This window comes from Suricata suricatta, chromosome 14 (assembly GCF_006229205.1).
Source record: "Suricata suricatta isolate VVHF042 chromosome 14, meerkat_22Aug2017_6uvM2_HiC, whole genome shotgun sequence".
Taxonomy (NCBI): Eukaryota; Metazoa; Chordata; class Mammalia; order Carnivora; family Herpestidae; genus Suricata; species Suricata suricatta.
In genome coordinates, this window is record NC_043713.1 from 64,368,846 (window position 1) to 64,390,280 (window position 21,435).

At 54.6% G+C, this 21,435-nt stretch overlaps 1 protein-coding gene across 1 annotated transcript in view; it reads left to right on the forward strand.

The window, feature by feature from the left end:
* MYO18B (myosin XVIIIB) overlaps nucleotides 1-21,435 on the forward strand; it is a 258,552-nt gene that overhangs the window by 70,877 nt on the left and 166,240 nt on the right. Inside the window, exons 15-20 of the mRNA XM_029922290.1 lie at nucleotides 854-1,046; nucleotides 4,291-4,371; nucleotides 6,368-6,515; nucleotides 13,424-13,583; nucleotides 16,682-16,865; nucleotides 17,676-17,898. Coding sequence (XP_029778150.1) covers nucleotides 854-1,046; nucleotides 4,291-4,371; nucleotides 6,368-6,515; nucleotides 13,424-13,583; nucleotides 16,682-16,865; nucleotides 17,676-17,898 — 989 coding nt within the window. The remainder of the gene's footprint in view (nucleotides 1-853; nucleotides 1,047-4,290; nucleotides 4,372-6,367; nucleotides 6,516-13,423; nucleotides 13,584-16,681; nucleotides 16,866-17,675; nucleotides 17,899-21,435) is intronic.

Here is a 21,435-nt window from a genome sequence, read left to right on the forward strand (position 1 = left end):
AGAGCAGTGCCCTTCCAAGTATAGATAGGGCTGAATGTGATCCTAATCCTAATCCTAATAAGTAATAGCTAGTAACCTTTACTGGGCGCTCAGAGGCTGGATGCCTTATCCCATCCACCCTCCCCACAAGCTTCTCTGACTTGTGCCCATCACTGACCGTTTCACGGCTGAGGCCCAGAGAGGTCGGGCGGCAGTCCAAGACACACAGCCTCACTGCTGTAGAGGGAAGTTTGGAGTCCACGTGTGCCTGGCTCTAATGTCTCTCCACTCCTGCATTTTGATTCATCAAACAGATCCAAGGAGGGGAGGGCTTGGAAGGACTGTTTAGAAACACTTTTAGAAAAAAAAAAACAAACCTGAATTTCTTTTTGAGACAGAGAGTGAGCAAATGAGTGCAGAGTAGAGGAAGGACAGAAAGAGAAAGAGAAAGAGAGAGAGAGAGGATCTGAAGCAGGCTCTGTGAGGACAGCAGCAAGCCTGATGTGGGACTTGAACACACGAACTGTGACCATGACCTGAGCCGAAATCAAGTGTCAGCCACTTAACCAACTGATCTCCCAGGCGCCCTGACTCCCTTGATCCTTACCGCATGCCCTGGGATCATCTTACTCATCCTTGGCATCATTTAAGAGTTGGGGAAACCTTAGCACAGAGAGGTTAATTAACCTGCTCCAGGTCCCACAGCCTGGGATGAATGGTGAGCCTCGTTTTGGCCCCAGATTGGCCGGATCCCCAAATCCGCCCAGCACGCCGCCTCAGTTTCCCCACGTCTGTGATGGAGGAGAGGGAGACGCGGACCAGCAGGGCTCCAACAGTCCATGTGACCTCGGACGCCTCTCTCCTCTCTCCCCAGGTCTTTCTCTTCCTGCCACCTCTCCATGGCCTCTATCATGGTGGTGGACTCTCCGGGCTTTCAGAACCCGCGACACCAGTGCAAGGACCGGGCCGCCACCTTCGAGGAGCTGTGCCGCAATTACGCCCACGAGCGCCTGCAGCTGCTTTTCTACCAGCGGACCTTCGTCTCGGCGCTGGAGCGGTACCGGCAGGTGCGGCTGGCTCAGCGGCGGGGCGAGGCCAGCGGGGCTGGGGGCAGCGGTCAGTCCCGGTAACCCTTGGTCTCATCCCATCTGGCCTGCCACCGAACACAGCCCTGACTCCAGACTCCAGCTCCCTGGGCCCTCTGCGGCTCCCTGTCTCCATGCATGCCCCCCATGCCCTCCAGTCCACAGACACCGGGGGACTCGGGGCTCCCCAGGCCTTGCTCCCCCTTCAGGTTCCCCTTCATTGGCATGACCTGTTCCTCTTTGCATCTTCCCCACGAAAAGCTCTTTGTGCCCGGCAGGTGGGTGAGAACATTGGATGTAAGGAGACGCACAGCTTTTTGGATCCTAACGTAGTGATATGTCACAAAGCCCAAGACACACTTCCCTCCCAGGGGCTACCCTCAAGACACCAGGGACATGAGCCAGGAAACACATACAGACACGTTCCTCACCACCCCTTCCCTTCTTGTTTTAAAAAAAGTTTACATTGAAATATAACATTTACCCAGAAAACACATATCGCTCAATGAATTTACCCCAATGAACACACTCACACACCCACCACCCAAGGGAAAATGCAACATCACCAACACCCAGTTGCCCTATGTCTAGTCCCTCCTTCCTCCCCAGGGGGGACTGCATTGACTCCAGCAAGTGCTAGTGGTAAATTGTCAGAAATGACCATCTTGCTTATCAACAGGATAATGGGTATTGAAATTATGGGGTTTTCTTTGGTTGGAGTCTGTACAGCAATGAACATGAAAGCGTCAGCAAGGATTAATCTCAAGCATGTGACATTATGATAAGCCCTGGCATCTGACTTTAACTCTCTGACTTACTAGCTCCGTGGCCTTAGGGAAGTCACTCACCCTCTCTGATCCTTGGTTCCATCCCATGTAAGATAGCAATAGCAATATTCCTGTATCAATGATCAAGTGCCACAATAATGCTAATAGTAAAGTACCCCCAGAATCTAGTGGCTTTAAAAATTACCTGTTGTAACTGCTGACAAGTATCTGAGTTGCCTGGGCAGTTCTCTGGCCGTGGCCGAGTGGGCTCCTGGGTCTGGGGGCAGATGCCCATGAGCTGATCCAGGCAGGCCTTGGCTGCGATCACTCCTCTGTGCGTCAGGAACGGGACGTCCAAGCCTCCAGCAGGCTAGCCCAGGCTGCTCTCACGGCGCTGGGCAGGGTTCCAAGAGATGTGTAGGAGTGCGCTGGGCCCCTTGACTCCTCAACTTGGAACTGACCATGTCACTTGTGCATTCAGCTGGTCAGAGCAGGTCTGGGGCTGAACCCTGACCCAAGGGGCGGGGAGATAGTTTCCCCTTCTTGACGGCAGAAAACTGCAAGAGTGAGATGCACAGAAGGGGAGAGAACGGGGGCTATGTTTAAAATCACTTTTACCACACCGCCTAAAGGGGCTTCTTTCAGTGTCTAAGGAAGTAGGCCAGAAAACGTCCGGTTTGTACTCGGTATTCAGTACACGGTAGCAGCACCCACAATATCCCCAGTTATTTCTGATGATCAAAGCAATACGGTTCTTTATTAAAAACCGGAAAGTGCAAAGAAGTATCTATAAGCAGAGAACCTAATTTCCTTTAGCTCGCCAGCCACAGGCAGCCCCTGTGGCTGCTGTCTGTATTTTATGCCACTTATTTTCCATCGCATCGTCTTCTCTGCAGACTTCCGATCCTTCCCTACACACGATGTCGCTGTCTGCTGTCTTCTACCCCGCGCCGCGCTATTCGCGTGCCTTCCCTCCGGTTACAGCTTTTAGTCATCGTGCAGTTCAGAGGCTACGTCCCATTCTGGCTCAAGCCTCCTTCGCATATCTTGCTGACTTCCACGATTAAGCTGTTGTAAACAACACTGTGAGGGACATCCTGGTGCAACAGGCTTGCCCGGACATTTCTGGTGACTTCTGTACGCCGACGGTCACTAACCGTAGTTTGCGCTTGCTCCCTCGGGCACCCAGTGTTAGCCCCATGCCAACTAAGCTACTCAGTAAACTCTAGGAAAGTTTGGATTGAATGACTGGCCCCTGATAGAGCTCTCACCACGGCTGCTGACAGTCCAGCAAGATGAACAATGTCGGGGGGTTATTGGAATGTCAGTCTACAACCCTTTTGCTCCTACAAAGGCTGAGGGGTGTGGATAGACACATACAGATGACCTGCTTGAAAAAGGGCAAAGGATTTGAAGGTATGCTTTTCCAAGAAAGAGATAAGAATGGTCACTGAGTCCATGAAATTTAGGGAAATGCAAAGCAAAATGTGGAGATATCACTTCATACCCAGTAGTATGGTTATTATCGAAAAAACCAAAAACAAAAACCAGAAAACAGCAAATGCTGGTGAGGATGTGGAGAAATGGGAACGCTGTGTGGTGTGGGGGGGAATCTAAAATGGTACAGCCGCTGTGGAACACAAGACGCCGGTGTTCTGAAAAATTTTTTTAAAAAATTAGAATTACCATGTGACCCCAGCAACTCCCCCTCTGGGTATCTGCGCCCAAAGAATTGAAAGCAAGATCTTGAAGAGATATTTGCACCCGCGTGCACAGCAGGGTTATTCACAATGGCTAAAAGTTAGAAGCAGCCCAAGTGTCCATCCGTGTGGACACGGATTCGCGTGTAAACAAGTGTCCACGCAAGAGGCTATTGTTCAGCCATAGAAAGGAAGGAAGTTCTGACCCACTGCGAATGGATGAAGCCTGGGGACATTGCACTGAGTGCAAGACAGGCCGGTCGCCCAAGGACAGATCCTGTGCGACTCCACTCGTGCGGCGGACCCAAGTCAAACTCCTAGAGACAGAAAGTGGAATGGTGGCTGCCAGGGGCTGGAGGCAGAGGGGCAGGGAGTCTGTCATTTGGGGACAGAGTTTCTGTTTGCAAGACGACAGAGGAGGGGGGTCGTGACGGTTACACAACATGGGAGGTACTTAGTGCCTCTGGCTCTGCACTTAAAAGGGAGATTTTATGCCGTGTGTGTTTTACCACAATTAAAAAAACGATGACAGGGAGGTGCCTGGCTGGCCCAGTCGGCGGAGCAGGCGACTCTTGACCTCGGGGTCGTGAATTCAAGCCCCACGTTGGGTGTAGATGTTACTTCAAAAAACTATGTTAAAAATGAGAATAAGAAGAAAGTTAAGGGAAGACAAAAGCTCTCACTTTTTTCTCCTCTGTAAGTTTCTCACCCCGTTCGGCTCACAGAGGGAACTAATGTTGAACTTCTGTGACTTTGCAGGAAGGTATTCCTGTGCCCTTTGACCTCCCGGAGGCTTCCCCAGGGACCACGGTGGCCGTTGCGGACCAGAATCCTTCCCAGGTAACTCGGGCCCCACAAACTGAGGCTCTGAGACGCCACAAAGATTTTAACTGAAATACTAGATGATTCGAGTCTTTAAGCCACTGGTTCTCAATGCTGTCTGTGCCTGCAATCGCCCAGGGATTGGTGACCCCCTCCCAGACTGGTTGGAGGGTGTGGCCCTGGGGCACCGAAGCTTCAAGTCCCCTCAGGTTGAGGGCCAGCTTTCTACTTGATGTCTGGGTCAGTGTCCCAGGAGGTGCATACACCTGGGTGCCTGTGCTCAGCCAGGGGTGCTCAGGGCCCGTGCCCAGCGGACGCTCGTCTGGAACTGTCAGGTGCTCAGACGCGGGTGCTATGTCCAGCAGACCCAGGAAGAATAGGGGCCCCTGGGGGATGGAGAATGGCGGCGTGGTGTGTCCAGCCATGAATGGGCTTCGGTTTGGGGACGCCTGAGTCTTTGCCTTGCTTTCTCCGTCCCAAGAACCTGCTTGGCTGACCGCAGACCTGCCTACCTCTGCTCAGTCCCCTCTCAGAACTGCCCTGGGCCATTTCACTCAACTTACCAGGTTCGGCTCCGATCCCAGTGACCTTGACCACATCCCACCCCTCTCTGGGCCTCGGTTTTCTCATCTCCAAAATGGGAGCGATAGTCTCTGTGGGGCGGGTGGGGAATGTCGATGCAATCTGGCACATAAAATGGCTGGCAGGGTGCTGGGTGCACACCCGGTGGCCCGGGGGTCCCATGTTTCTCCTGCTGGGTGATACCACCGGCTGCTGCCCTTCTCAGCCTTTGTCTCCCGCTGGCCCGGGGTGGTTCCAAGCCTCCTCTTGGCTCACAGCGCCCTGCACCTGCCCCTGCAGAGCTGCCTCGTCCGTGAGCCCTGCCACCCTTGCCTGTCCGTGCTTCCTGTTGGTACATCTTGGCTGGTTACCCCTCGCTGTCATGCTTCCTGACCTTGAAGAGGCAGGCCCAAAGGGACAACCTAGGCAGTGTGAGGAGGGAGGGGCCGTGGGGTTCCCTGGATGCGGGGCAGCGGCTGGCAGTAGCTACCTTCTGAGGATGGGTGGGCTGTCAACTCCAGCCCCATGAAGAAAGGCAAGGTGAAGGCGCAGGATAGCGGGGGTCCCGCTCCGGTTCTGCCCCTGTGCTACTCCACGTGCCCCTGATGTGTCCCTTCTCTCTGGCCCTCCGAGTGGGGCGGGCCAGCGTTTCCCAGTAGGGTGCCCCACTGCCCCGGTTCGCTGGCTTCAGTGCTGACATGCTCCTGTCCCAGGAGCCCCAAAGACCCAGTCACCAGGGAAGACTGGTCCCCGTGCGGGCATCACATTTCCACCAGAAACACTTGGGGCCATTTTTGGTAGTGTTGACTCACTGCGGGCCCTCGGATAAGCAGCTTAGACTCTCCAGGTCTCTTTCTGTTTCCCGGGAACAAAACTCCAGTTACCTAGGCCCGTTCCAAAGCTCGCCACCCGGTTTAAAATTCCATGCCTGTGCTATTAAGCCAAGTTCACCTTCTCCTCTAGAACATTCTCTGGGCATTTCCCTCCCCCTCTTAAATTTTTAGTTTAAAAAATCACAGATTTCTAAGAGAAAGTCCTATGGAAGGGATTAATCCCTTGATGTGTGGCCATGCACAAACACACACTGCCGCCCACATGTGTCCAGAATGCGTAATTTACAGGGCCCTCTCCCTTGTTAATTCCTCACTGCAGCCCTCTGGGGAAGGTATTGTCAGTCTCCATTTTCCATAAAAGAAAATGAGGCTCAGAGTGGTGCAGTGAGTTACCCAAGGTCACACAGGAAGTGAGGATAGAGGCCAGATGGGACCTCCTGAAACTGAGCACTTGTTAAGTTTTGAGATTCCAGGGGGTCGGGGGGAGCATGGCTCAGGCCAGCGTGGCTGAGTCCTGATGCCTGGGGCCAAACCCCCCCGACTCCTGCAGGCAGGAAGAGAAGCCTAGGACCGGCCTCCACAGGGGATCAGGCTCTTCAGTGATCCCGGTTTTCCACCAGGTCCGCTTGCCAGCTGCCGGAGGTGCGGAGGAGCCCAGGGGCCTTTTCTGGCTCTTGGATGAAGAGGTCCGGGTAGAAGGCTCCAGTGACGGCACGGTGCTGGAGCGTCTCTGTGCGGCCTTTGAGAAGAAAGGGGCTGGGGCTGAAGGTAAGGGAGGGAGGGTAACAGATGAAGGGAGAAGGGAGCCTGGGAGCTGGGACCTGTCCTTGTCTGCTGCAGGAAAAGTCCTGACAAGGCCCGCATGAGGCAGGGCAGGGTGAGGGTCCAAGCACAGATGTCTGCACATACTTGTGTGCGCTTTGATTCATTTATGTGTTTTCACGTAGTCAAGAAATACATGGAGTGGCTACCTTGTTCTGGGCACCGTGCTACAGCGGGAAGTCCTGGGAAGGAGCCAGCCTGGTGTGGCCCGTGTCCTCACGGGGAGACGTGGGGAGAGACTGTGGGCAGGCCAACAGATAAGCACATCATCTGTTTGGGGAGCTTATGAAGACAGACCCGCTTGACGGTGTGCCTCAGGTGGACCTACTTCCTCCGGGATCCAGGACGTGCAGGACGAGGTTGGGGATTCCACTGGGGCTCAGAGTGCCAGAGGTCCTTGCAGGCCCCGCCAAAAAAAAAAAATTTAGTCTCAACCCTAGAGTGATGAGAAGCCATGAAGGATTCCAGGAAGCAGGAGGTAAGGTCAGATTCATGTTCTGGAAAGTTCATGGAGGTTGACCAGGAGGTGAGAGAGGAGGTGGGCAGACTCTGGAGGTATCTAGCAGGCAGAAACACAGCGTGTGTTGATGGGCTGGGTTGGGGGGAGGGAGAGTGGAGAGGAGAGGTGGAGACACTCAGAACCACGGTTGGAGGTCCCGGGCTTTGGCTTCATGCAGCCCCAGGTTCTAGTTCGGCTGTGCCTGCTTCAGCCGCGGCTCTGAGCCAACGTCGAATAGCCCCAGGTGGACCGTCTGCACAGTGAGCATGGGGGTCACCCCTGTCCTCCTCTCGCCAGAACTGCTGCTACAATGACAGAGTGACAGCCGTAGCAGCTTTGTGATGGGCGGCTGAGTGTCACAAGCACTGATCTACACGGACTGGGCCTTTGAGGGTGATGAAGAAAGTTACTCCCGTCTTCTCGGGGGCTGCAGAAATCTGTCACCTCCCTGGTGGTTGGGATTCTTACCCTCCAAGATGAGGACTCTCAGCTCCAGACAGATGTTATAGAGATGCCTAGGATCGCCCAGGGCGTGAGTGTCAGAAGGCAGATGCAAAATGATCTCTGTCCGGACCAAAAGCTCTCTGACGCCCTCCTCCTCTGCCTGGATGCCCTCAGGCTTTTACGAAGGCGGATCTGCTCTGAGCTCTTACAGGTCCCCGCTGGCATGGCGGGCCGGACCAGGGCTCATTCGTTCAACAATATTTATGGAGCACCTCAGATGTCCCAGCCACTGTCCGAAGCCGGGGGACACATCCCTGAACAAGACAAATACCTCCGCTGCTGTGGGGCTGACAGTCCAGCCAAGGAGATGGATGACAAAACGAGTAAATGTGTGAGAAGACTGAGGGCCACGGTTCTGGTTGAGAGTATGAAGGGAATCCAGGCGGGGGAGAGGATGGCCCAGGACACGCCAATGTCAAAGGGGCGGCCGTGGAGGTGGGAAGGAAGCCGGGAGAATGAGGCGCTCCAGACCCACAGGAGGAGGGGGGTACTGACGTCATCTGAGAGGTCAGGGCAGGTGTGGCTGAGGAATGTTGGCCACATGGAGGTCACTAGCCATTGAGACCGGTGCCATTTCGATGGAATGTTTGGGGTGAACGCCCATCTGGAGTAGTTGACAGGAAATTGGGAGAAGACGTGGGGAAAGATGAAGGGCAGCTCTCATTGCTGCTGTCCGCTGGGCTGGCGACGGCCAGAGCCTGCCCCACGGGGACTCGCTGGGCCTCCGTCCCGGACTCCTCGGAGCATTCCTGTGTTCACATCAGGACAGGGTTTACTGGGCAGCTCTCCGATGGCTCCAGGAGTCCTTCGTGGCCCAGGCTCAGAGCACCAGTATCCAAATTAGTCCCGGAGGACAGAGGGAAGACTGAACTTGTAGGTCAAAATATGGTGTATACATGGGGTGCCTGGGTGGCTCAGTCGGTTAAGCGCCTGACTTTGGCTCAGGTCACGATCTCATCTGACTATCATCTCTCAGCACAGAGCCTGCTTCGAATCCCATGTTTCCTTCTCTCTCTACCCCTCCCCCATTCTCTCTCTTAAACATAAACATTAAAAAATATGTTATACACGTATATGTATGTTTAAAACAATTTTAATGTGTATTTATTTTTGAGAGACAGAGGGAAACAGAGCACAAGCAGGGGAGGGGCAGAGAGAGAGGGAGACCCAGAATCCGAAGCAGGCTCCAGGCTCTGAGCTGTCGGTACAGAGCCCGATGTGGGGCTCGAACCCACAAACCGTGAGATCATGACCTGAGCCGAAGTCGGATGCTCAACCGACTAAGCCACATGCGTATGTTATGAGCGGATTCATATCCCACCTCAGGTTCATGTGCTGATGTGCTAGCCTCCGAGAGTTCCGAGTGTGCTGTGGTTGCTGTATTTAGAGAAGGTTTTAAAAAATGGTCATTAAGGTTAGCTGGGGTCATTACAGCGGGTCCTAATTACATATGACTGGTGGCCTTAGCAGAAGAAACTAGGATGTGCACAGAGCAAAGATCACCAGCTACAGGCCCAGGAGAGAGGCCTCAAGGGGAAACCAGCCTTGCCCACACCTTGACCTTGGACTTCCAGCTCCAGGACTTTGAGAAAAATATGTCTGTTGTTGAACCCCCCAGCGACGGTACTTTCCTATGGCAGCCATAGCAGCTGATTCAGTATGCTTATATATTGTTAATACTGTTTGCCTTTGGACCAACACAGCCATGAAATATAATTTTTAATTATATATATGTATATATATATTAATAGCAGAAGGGGCCCAGGAAAGCAAAAGCATGAGGGCCAGGCCAGGAATGAGGCAACCCAGGACTGGCCTCGGCCTGCAGGGTCCTGGGCTTGCCTGGCTCCAGGCAGCCATCCCCTCTGTTGTCCCAGGTCACCTGTGCTCTCTGAGCACACTGCGTCTCGGCCAGCTGGAGGGTGGAGGGGTGGAGGGAGCGGCTCTTCGCGGAGCCTCGGCCTGTGGGTTGTACTTCGCCCCACCCCGGCGTGGTCCGGGAGGCCTGCTGGAGGCCCAAGAGCACAGGGGGGCTAAGCCTGGGAGTCCTCCCTCCAAAGGCCAAGCAGACCCACCTCCCGTGTTCAGGCTCCAAGCGTGGCCTCTGTGTTCAGGGCACGACCCCAGGCCTTGGGGGTGGTTTTGTGGGGTAGAGGGAGACCTTGGCTCGGATCCACAGGAAGCCGGGGAGGCACAGCTCTTGAAAGCTCACCCAGGTTTTGGAGCCCATAGATTTGGGAATGATCCTGACTCTGCCGCTAAACTGCAATGTGTGTGACTTCTGGGAAGTCCCCTCCCCCACCCGTGAAAGGGTAATAATGGTTAACACCTCCCTCAGGTGCCCGTGTGAGGACGCACGAGCTAATGTGTGTGGGGCATTTCTGTATCTTCCTCCCTCACCTTTGTGCCCTCTGCTCTCAGAGACCTTCTGAACCCCTGTGTGAAGCTGTCCCGTCTGCAGCCCCTGTGACCCATCCTGACCCCCTCGTTACTTCCTTCAGGGGCCTCTCCAGGCTCTGGAATGTTTGCTTCTTTGCTTGCTTCTCCTCCATCCCCTGACTACCTTGGACGATCGTCAAGGGTGCAGGGCGTGCCTCTGTCTTGTTCTCTGCTCTGTCCCCTGTGCCCGGAATCCAGCAAGCCCTCTGTGGACATCTGCCATTTTCCCTCCCCCTCTCCTCCTGGCTCTGTTCCAGTCACCGTTCCAGCCTCGGCTGCTCCTCAAACGCACCAAGCACGCTCCCGCCTCAGGGCCTTTGCACTGGCAGTTTCCTCTGCCTTTTCTTCTGCATTTCCCTTCTCTCCTGCAGCCCTCATGCCTGATGTCATGCATCAAGCTTGAGAGGGCAGGAGCTGGCTGGTCATCTCTGCCTGTGGCGCCGGGAATGACACTGGCCTGTAGAAGACTACAGTGAATCCTTGATACAGAATAAATACGTGAAAACCCAATGATCCAGTCGAATGAAATAGATTTCTGGAATGGAATGTTTTCTGGATCCTGAGGGTTAGGCAAATGACACCAGAGTGGGGTCAGAAGAAGGTGTCCTGCAGGGCGTGGCTGGGGCAGGAGGGGGTCGGCGGAGATCGGTGGCGCCCTGCTCCTCCTTCTCCCGTGAGGCCTGACTTGCCAGTCACAGACACCCCCAGCAGGTGCCCTGACGCTTGTCAGTTCCCCGGGGGAGACCAAGGTACAGTCCTGGCCCAGTGGAAATCAACCCATTAATTCAGATATTTTGGTGACAAATAAAAAAATCTTTTGTCTCTGGAGCTCTCTGATGAGCTCTGAGTTAACGAGAATGTTCAACCAGGCAGAACACGCAGGCCTTTCGCGTGAACCCAGGGCTTGTTGTTACTTCTCAGAGAAGGTGAGTGCCGGTGGGGCGTGGGCAGCCCCCAGGGAGCCCATGCCAGCAGTCAGGTGACGGGCATCCGCAGTGCAGACGTAGAGGAAGGCTGCCGGGGTCAGAGGGGCCCGAGAATTCCCCCACCCGGTCTGGGGGCTCCGGCTTCTGGGAGAGACACGGGGGAGGGATACTGGGTCAGGCTCTGTCTCAGAGCCATTTCCTTGGGGCTCCTGAAAGCGAGAGCTGTCTGTGCAGTGTGTGGATGAGCACAGCTGTGGCTGAAATCGCCCCTGAAGACGGGGGAATGTAAGGGGAGCGAGCTGCCCCCCCGGGAGCCCGGGAGTGGCTTCCCGGGGCTGTGATCCCTCCACGTGCCCATCCACCGCGGGGACGAATGCAGGCCCTGGGCCGGCAGACCTGAGTCCTCCTCCCGGCTCTGCCCACATAGGCTACGAGACCTTGGCTAAGCTCTTGTCTCATCTCTGGACCTCAGGGTCACCTTCTAGAGACCCAGCCCCGCGATGCTCACTTCCCAGACCAGAGTGGGATGGAGGGACACTGTGCACGGAGTGTGTCCGGCTCGTTTCTTTCTCTCTTGGCTTTGGTTCCGCCTCCTCCCTAAATGCTCGTGGGGTCGCCATTCAGAGCCCAGCTCCGTGCTGGACACAGTGGTGGATGAACATGGTCCCTGCCCTCAGGCTGCTTCCTGTCCAGGGAGGTGGCCACGCCAACAGACACCTGTGACATTGTGCAGTGCCAGGTGGGCACTTTGTCACCTTGCTGTCATTGGAAAGAGACCCCTTGAGGACAGGGACTGCACGGCCTGACAGCCTCCCAGGAAGCACCTGATGAAGAAATACTTGAGTTCATCAGAAGTGTCCCTTGATGGTGACCTCAGTCAGCCCTGGGTATTGAACACAAAGGACCTTTAAGAAGCCACACGCGGAGGCACAAGCCATGTGCAGACCCTCAGACTGTGTATTGTGTACGGAATTCCAGAAACGCAGGTTTCCTGGTCCCCAGCTCACTGCTGCAGGAAGGTGGCGAGTTAGCCTTTGAGGGAAGGACTCAGGACCCTAGGACAGGAGGAGGAAGGGAACGCACAGGAATTCAGAACACACAGAGGAACTGAAACACTACTACCACTCCTGATAGTAACTGGCGGTCTGGGGCCGTTCCTCAACCCGAGAGCTCACCGCAGTTAGAGAGATGTGATTCACGACTAGGATTCATTCACTCATTCATTCATTCATAAGCCCTTCCGGATGCCCCTCGCGTCCGCCCGGCACGTGCTGCTGAGTGTTAGGGATCTGGAGATGAGTCCTTTGTGGTTCCAGGACATCGGCACCAAGTCAAACGCAGGAAGCGGCTGGCACACGCACTACGGCGTACTGAGCAACTACTATGTGCCAGGCACTCTGCTAACACGTGCCACGCACAGTACCTCCTTAAGATGCCACCCCTAGAGGGATGTGTATTTGCATTATGTGGAGACGGAGGGTCAGAGCTTTAAGAGGCTTTGTCCCTGCCACACGGCAGTGAAAGTTAGAGTCAGGATTTCTCACCTTCTCCCGAGGCTCCACGCCCCCCGGCTCCCCCACACTGCCCCTTGTGACCCAGGGGCAGGTCAGCGTCTCCCACGTTTATGCTGTGCACACTCATTTGGTTGATGCCACTTCAAAATGATGTTGAAAATATTTAATAACTATGTATTTATTTCCACGAGTGTTAGAAAATACAGCATAGAGTGCCAGGGGGCTCAGCCGGTTGAGTGTTGTGACTCCTGGTTTCGGGGCTCAGGTCGTGCTCTCACGGTTCATGAGTTCAAGCCCCACATCCGGCTTTGTGCTGACAGTATGAGCCTGCTTGGGATCCATTCTCTCTCCCTGTCTCTGTCCCTTCTCTCTCTTTCAAAATAAATAAACAAAAAGAAAATATAGCATGCATGCCAAACCTGCCGTAGAAAGCTTCACTATAAATGGATTTACCTGCTTTAAAGAAAATAGTAAGTAAAACAACAGCCCAGGTGATTCATGGGGAAGGCAAAAATCATGAAGATTATATGCACTGGGGAAAGCAGGTGCCCTGTGTTGAAGAAAGTAAGGAAGAATTGGTGCTATGTCGGGCCCCTGGTGGCTCAGTTGGTTAAATGTCCGACTTCGGCTCATGTCATGATCTCACAGTTCATGGGTTCAAGCCCCACGTCGGGCTCTGTGCTGACAGCTCAGAGCCTGGAGCCTGCTTCCGATTCTGTGTCTCCCTCTCTGCCCCTCCCCTGCTCATTCTCTGTATCTCTCTCGTTCTCTCTCAAAAATAAATGAACATTAAAAAAATTTTTTTATTAAAAAAAGGGAAATAATGCATAGACATACCTTCATACACATGCATAGCAGGAGGGATGTTGACGCCCAGCACTGTTAGCTTCTGCCTGGAAACATAATCACGTGGAGGAAGTGCGTTGTCCTCCGCCCGCGCCTCCGACACCCATGCGCTCTGTCTGCTTTCAGGGACCGCCGGCCTTCGGTCCTGTGAGCAGCCCCTCCATTTCGAGATTTTCCACCAGCTGGGACAGGACCCGGTGCGCTACGACCTCACTGGCTGGCTGCGCAGAGCCAAGCCCACCCTTTCGGCCCTGGACGCCCCTCGGCTCCTGCAGCAGTCAAAGAGGTGAGCCCGGCCAGGGGCATTCGGTGCCCTGCGGCTCCCTCCTCCCGGGGGCCGTGCAGTCGCCACAACCCAGGCGGTGAGGGCCAGTCTGGGAGCCCCAGCCTTCAGAGACAGCGCGTCCCTGGGGCCAGCGCGAGTCTACCCAAGAGAAAAGCCAGCTTCTGGGGGAGGCGGCACGAAAGCCAAACAAACAAAAAAGGCTGAGACTACTTATTTTGGCCTTTTGCCTCTCATTAAGTATCTGGGAGATGCTGCGACAGAAATGATTTTATGAACATCCTCGACCTCGGGGGTCATAAAACTGAAGCGATAACGTTTTGTGGTGTTAACAAAACAGAGCCCACTGCACTCCCTGACGGCTCTGCTTAGAAATGCTGGCAGCAAGCGATGCTTGAGGTCTGCAGTTACTGGAAAATGCTTCCCTGTGCTTGCGTGCAAATACGCATGCCAGTCCTCCTGGCCCCGCTGCTCTGACCCCGCAGGGGCAGAGCTAGGACACAGGAGAGAAGCTGAGAGCACCGGAGAGGTGCTGGCGGCATGGGAGTGGGGGGCAGGGAGACACTTGCTGACCACCCGCTGCGCACCCGGCATCAGGATAAACGGTTGATAAGTACCACAGCACTGCCTCCTTAGTCCCATTTCACAGGTGAGAAAACTGAGGCCCCAGTCAGTGAATGGCCCTCCTGTGATCACAGAGCAGAAGAGTGGCAGAGCTGGGATACACTTGGGTCTATGCAGTCCATGTAGACGTTCTATGCAGGTTATACCTGAGTTGAATGGAAAGCCCAGTATGCGGGAAGGTTCAAGGGCACATAGGTCCTGAAAGGAGATCAGGTTGAGGGGTAAGGGCAGAAGGAAGGTCAGCGAGCTTCAGAGGACAGCATGGAGTCAAGTCCTAGCCCTGGCCTCCCCATCTGGGTGATCGTGGGCAGTCACTGTCTCTCCCTTGGGTCTGTTTGCTTGTCTCATTTCTTCTTCCATAAAAAAAGTGTTTATTGGACGAGTCTGCAAGATCCGAGGATGTTGCATAGATTTGGAGTCAGGCAAATGTTCAAATTCTGCTTTTGCCTCTTTTAAGCAGCACGACATGGGCCTCAGTTTCCTACTCCAAGAAGTGGCACAGTAGGGCCGGGCTTACGTGTTTGACGTGAGGCTTTGATGGGGTGACATCATGGATGGCTCATGAAGCCGCTTGGTTTGCAGCGGGCCCTCGACGCTCGTCTGTGGCCCCTGTGCCGCCTCCCGCTCTAACATCCCGTGGCCGCAGTCCACAGGGCAGGAGGTGGAGGGTTAGCAAAGAGGGAGGCCAGGCTTGATGACCCGATGGCTGGTGAGGGAGGGACACTGTGGCAGGAAGGTCGTGGCCCGCTGGGGGTGAAAAACATGGCAACTTTGAGGGCAAGGTGCCCTAGGACATCCTGTGTGGTTTTTTTTAATTATTTTTTTTATGTCTTTTATTTATTTTTGAGAGACAGAGAGAGATAGCGTGAGCAGGGGAGGGTCAGAGAGAGAGGGAGACACAGAATCTGAAGCAGGCTCCAGGCTCTGAGCTGTCAGCAGAGCCCGACACGGGGCTTGAACCCAAAACTGTGAGATCATGACCTGAGCCGAAGCTGGACGCCTAACTGACTGAGCCACCCGGGCGCCCCCATCTTGTGTGTTTTGAGAGCCAAGCCTTGGTACTTTTTGAGAGCAAACAGTGCTTTATTTTACAGTGTGGTTCTTCCCCCAAGAGGGCCAGATTCCCCAGATTCACGGCTGGTCTAACGTTCCAATTTCTGGGCCACCTGATCTCTCCTGGGGCTTCTTTGCTGACAAGCACGCTCAGGTCCCACTGATTCGCTCAAACATTTTGTTCCATGTACATATATATGGATCTCCAGCTGCGGCCCAAAGCAGACGTGACCTGCCCAAGGACACAGCCTCTGCTGAACACTGCAAGTCACGTCTGCCAGTCCCGGAGACCGGACAGTCCACACACGGGTGTCAGAGCCACGGGCGCAGCCTCCCTCTCCCGGCGCCCACATGCCCCAGGGCCCTGCTTCCCGGAGAAGGGGTCCCTACAGCCTCCCCGCTGGATTTTTATCTCAGCACCAGGGTAGTGAAGCCATTGTTAATCTTCCTGCCCTGCCAGGCACTTAGCCACTTGCAACACCTTTGGATCGTTTGGATAAGACACTTCCTTAATCATTCGGATGCCGCTGACACATAGAGGGAGGGAGATGGTGTGGCTTCCGGGCTATGGCCGGTGGGCAGCTTGGACTTGCAGAGAGTGAGGGGAATTGCCTGCGTCCTTTCACTGGAAGGGGTGGGGCGAAGGGGACCTAGGTGGCAGGAGGCGTCCTCTGGGTTCCAGCCTCATCCGAAGGCACAGCAGGGTCTGTCCAGCCTTCTGAGTCCTTACTGGCCCCAGCGACAAGACGGGACAGTTCAGGTTTATCGGACTAGACGCTTCAGGAGCCCTGGCCCTGCACCTGCGTGTTGCAGGAGTGCCAAGGGGAGGCACTGTCCGCTGCTTGCCCTCAGGCCGATATGATCTTGCAGGTCCAGACACTGCCCGTTCAGCCCGTGAGTTCCTCATTCCTGCGTGAACTGTATAGTGAGCACCTACTATGTGCTGGGCCTGTTCTGGGGAGAAGCAAGATGACTGTGCTAAGTCCAGCCAGAGATGCTGGGGGGTGGAGGGGGGTTAGTCAGTTAAGTGTCTGACTCTTGATTTTTGCTCGGGTCATGATCTCGAGGTTCGTGGGTTTGAGCCCCGCATTGGGCGCTGTGCCGATGGTGTGGAGCCTGCTTGGGATTCTCTCCCTCTCTCTGCCCCTCTGGGGTCCCGGCAGGTATATAAGTGACAAGAATGTCCTGTAGACCCTCCTGCTGCTCTCACTGCTCTCAGGCCAGGGGAAGGAGAGGCATGAGAAGGAAGCTGGTGTTTGCCATGAAGCAAAGGCTCGTCTGGCAGGAGGAACTGTGGGTGAAAGCTTAGCGGCCAGGATGTGTGATTTGAGGGGACGGTTCTGGAAACGGATTGGCAAGAAGCGAGGTGGGCCCGTTCCCCACGGGCCCCTCAGTCAGTCCCTCTTCCCCCTCCTACCCTTCAGGGAGGACCTGAGGAGCCTGTTCCAGGCCCGGGCCAAGCTGCCCCCCGTGTCCTGGACTGTGGCTGGCCTGGAGGGCGCCTCCCAGCAGGCCCTGCAGAGGAACCGGACAGTGAGGAAGGCGTTTGCCAGCAGCTTCGCCGCCGTCAAGAGGAAAGCCCTGTGCTCGCAGATCAAGCTGCAGATGGTGAGCGGAAGCCCTGTCCCCGTGGAGCCGTGGCCTCCGCTGCCACGCTCCCTGCTCTCCTCCAGGACGAGCTGTCCACTGAGTCCCCTCTAACCTCCTCAGCAAGCCTGGGGGCAGGGGCGGCAGGTGTCCCCCGTGCTCCACAGAGGAGGCAGAGGCGCTCAGAGCAGCCAAGAAACGTCCCCCGCCAGTCACGTCCCTGGGGGGCTGGGGGTGATCTCTCCAAGCCGGGGCTCCTCGGGGCTGCTTGAGCAGCTCTGGGAACCACGAAGGCCCTCTCGGCCAGAGTGACAAATATCCCAGGCAGAGCAGCCCTTCTGGCCTCGCAAAGGTGTGTGCTCTCACCGCGAGGCTCTCCCCGGGGGAAGGCTGCAGGATCTCGCGCCCGGTGTAGATGCGTGACCTCGACACATTAATCCAATAAGCAACGAAAGTGCTTCAATTGGTCGGTGGTCAGGTGGGGACCAGAAACTGGGACCCAGGAGGGCAGGTTTGAAAACAGCCTCCCAGCACATTGTGCAGAAAGGGCCTGCAGGAGTAGGTCCTGGGTTCTAGTCAGGGGTCTGTGTGACCTGGCGCCCTCTTGCTTGCCTTCTCTAAGCCTCAGTTTTTCCCTCCGCCAAATGGGATGTTATGAAGTTCCCTTCTTTTCGTGAGTGAAGCAGGCCATAGATAGGAGGTTCTCGGTACAGGACACAGGGACCCCCCGGAGGTGCCCAGGCTATGCTGAATGAATGTCCATCTGGGGAGCGTCCCTGTCCGTCTCACCCCAAGGAAACAGACCTTTACCCCCCCTCCTCTTGGTCCTAGGATGCTCTGACCAGCTTGATCAGGCGGTCTCAGCTACACTTCGTCCACTGCCTTGTGCCGGGCCCCGTCAAGGAAGGCAGAGGCGGGCAGGGGCCTCCGACCCCACTGCAGCCTGAGGGAGAGAAGCCCGGGACAGGCACACCTCTGCCCTTCGACATCCCTGCGCTGAGGGTGCAGCTTGCGGGGTCCTGCCTCCTGGAGGCCCTGCGTCTGCACAGGGCAGGTAAGAGGCGGCCAGGGGCACGTACCTTATGTCTGACCCCTCAGACATGCCTGCTGACTGGTGGCAGCCGAGGGACAGGAGCACCCACTATGTGCCAGAACTTTCCATACAGCATCCCCTTTATTCTGTGAAACGAAGCTCTGATGACAGGTGGAGAAGCGGAAGCTCTGAGCGGCGGAGGACTTGCTCAGGGCCACACAGCTGGGGGAGGGCGGAGCCTCGATCTGAGGTCTCTGAGTCCCAAGCCGGCCTTATTTCTTGAATGGCTTGTGCACTCCTGGAAGGCTGGGGCTGTGACCGGCTCATCTTCCTTTCCAGAGCGAACGTCCAGGGAGCTTCCAGCTTGGGACAGAGAATGGAATTCCCACAACGAGCAATACTTTGGTCTTCAGGATGCTCGGCATGGTTTGGGAGGTTAGGGTGGGGACACATGACAGGGACATGCGTTGTCACACAGGGATGTGGGAGGTACCAGATGCATAGAGGAGGGAGCCCCGTGCTCTCACTGGACAGACTGGGTGAACCTTCTGGAAGAGGTAACATTTTACTTGAGTCTTGATGCAAAGCAAGCAGCTCATGTCTGGAAAGCAGAACGCTAGGTACACAGATAAGCCTATGCAAAGGTCCTGAGGCAGGGAAGAACCTGAATTGTTGGGGACTGGGGTTCAAAATGAGTGGGGCTCATCTTAGGAGTTGAGTTCTATCTGAATCCTTCTGATTCTCTTCTGCCTCTCAGACCCCAGAGACTGCTGCATGGACCTCCCCTCCCTGACATTTGAGACAGCTCAGGCATGGTCATTGTCTCTGCAGAGGACGGGGTGATGGGGGCTAGCTGCTCGCTAAACATCTCTGTGGTCGCTGACACTTGGCTTGTGGCCGCGGCCCCATCTCCTTCCACTGTACCAATAACCACATCCTGGTCACCAGACAATGAGGGCCTGAGCATCTCATTGATTTTTTTCCTCCTGCTCGCACAACCACAGTCGAGGGGTGACATAATGTTACAGGGAAGAACACAGTGGTCACAGTGGTGGCTGGTCGATTCCAGCTGGCTGGCTGGCAGGGGGTGCCGAGCCTTTGAGGACACCCTGGACCGCCTGTTCGACACCCGGGTACATGCTTGGGTCCGCCGTCCCCGTCCTCGGCCCGGGGTCAGCGTGGTGGGTGTCTGTCCTCTGCATTCTCAGTGCGGCCTGCCTTGGGCAGGAAAAATTTTCCAGCCAGGTAAAGATCTACGGTCTCATGATAGAACTCTCCAGTTTCTGCCTCTTAGGCTTGGTCATTTCCTGTTCCGTTTTCTTCCCAAAGTGGCTTCTGTCTCTCTTACACCAGATAAAAAATATTTACATGCATGTGGATACATACACATGTCATATATTTATGATTTCATTATTTAATTTTAATTTAATTAAAAATTTATAAAAGAATTTTTATTTATTATTGAGAGAGAGAGACAGAGCATGAGCAGGGAAAGGGAAGAGAGAGAGGGAGACACAGAATCCAAAGCAGGCTCCAGGCTCTGAGCTGTCAGCACAGAGCACCACGTGGGGCTTGAACTCACAAACCCGGAGATCATGAGCTGAGCCGAAGTTGGATACTTAACTGCCTGAGCCACCCAGGCTTTCCAAATATTTATGATTTCAAATTCATGCACATATAATTCATGTGTGCACATAATACATACCTATATGCAGGACGCTGAGTACTTATGATGTGCTAGCACTGTGTCATTACATATACTAACCAGCATCATTCTTACCAAGCCCTTAGCACAGCACACGGCGTATAGTAGATGCTCATTAAACCCTACATAGTGTACAGCTTGGTGGGCATGGCTTGGTCCCTGGAGCGCTGGCCTGCGCTTGACTGTGGCCGACACCAGGCAAGTCCTTAGACCATTCTCTTTCCTCTGCCTCAATAGCTCAGGTGTCAGAGAGCTGATGACAGTTTGTGAGATAATAGGAGACCAGCTTGTAGAAGAGCTGCCTGGACATGGAAAGACTCAGTCCGTGGTAGCATATTTCACTCTGTCGGCCACCTGTTTCAATCCTTACAGTGATCTCATGACTGGATCTTGTCATCCTCACCTGACAAATGAAGAACTTGAATCTAAAAGAGACGGGGTCCCTTGTGACCCAGAAATGGGATGTGAACCCAGATCGTTCTGACCCAAAAGGGCATGCGTGTAACCTCCCAGCCCCATCTCTGTGCAGTCAGTATCCTGGGAACCTGGCCTGAGGCCATCGTCTCCCCGCAGGAGGGCCTCCTGGATTCGCCATTTGTATCTACCACCATTACCTTCCTCATGGTTCGTGCATCTGGCTCACTGTGGACTCTCAAAGTGCAATCAGATTTCATCAGACCTTCACCCAACTGGCGAGTGGAGGGGGGGTTCTTTTTAAGGCAACCAGGGTCTACCATGCCCCTTGTATTCAGGAACAAGTCCAGACCTTGAGGCCTGGAATTTGACTTCAAGTTCCTTTGGGACCTGGTCCCTGCTCATCTTTGATCTCATGGTTGGCCACCGTCTACTGGATTAGTTATAGTCTCTGTCTAGGTCTGAATCCCAGACAGAAGAGTTACTATCCATGCAGCTTTGGGCTAGGTGGCTGGAACTCTCTGGGCCTCATTGACCACAGCTATAAAATGGGTATAATGATAGAGGCCCCTAAGTGTCTATAACACAAGGACGTTGTTGACCTAGTGTCTTACAGCAGCACTCAGCAAATGCTAGTTTCTGCCCCAAGGAGCCGGCCTCTGGCTCCCTCTGCCTAGACACCCTTTCCGTACCCAATCTTGTGCGAACTCTTATGGCTCCTTCAGGGGCCGGCTCTAACATCACCTTCTCTCAGGAGCCTTCCGGACATCTCTGCCAAGTTTCCACAGAGAAAGGTACACTTGTGTCCCATCCACATGTTAGATTTTTAAAGACCCTTGAAAATACCCAAGCAGCATTTCCCACACGTGGGGTGTCATAAGTATTGGACCAAAAAAACGTTTTCCCTGTGGTCAAACTGGTTCTAAGCAAAGCCAATCCCACATCTGCCCTGTGGTGGATCCCCAGAGCCCTTGGCATTGACCTTGGCCCATAACATGACCCCTCACAGGGCAGATCACACTGCTGCTTTTCCAAGTGTTCAGTGGAGCACTTTAAAAAAGTTTCTTTATTTATTTTGAGAGAGAGAGAGAGAGAGAGAGAGAGAGAGAGAGACAAAGAGCGAGATCATGAATGGGGAAGGAGCAGAAGAGAGAGAAAGAGAGAGAGTCTCAAGCAGGATTCACGCTGTCAGCGCAGAGCCAGATGCGGGTCTCAAACCCATGAACCATGAGATCATGCTCTGAGCATGAAAACAAGATCAGGGCACTTAAACAACAGAACCCCCCAGGTGCCCCTCAGTGGAGCATTTTGTAGGGTTTGTGTTCTAGGGAACACATTTGGGAAATGCTGATTAAATTCAATCTCTTAACCAAGGGGGAAACTGAGGCCCAAGGAGGTAGTCTACCCAGCACACTAGCTGCAAGGCTGGGAGAGGGTCG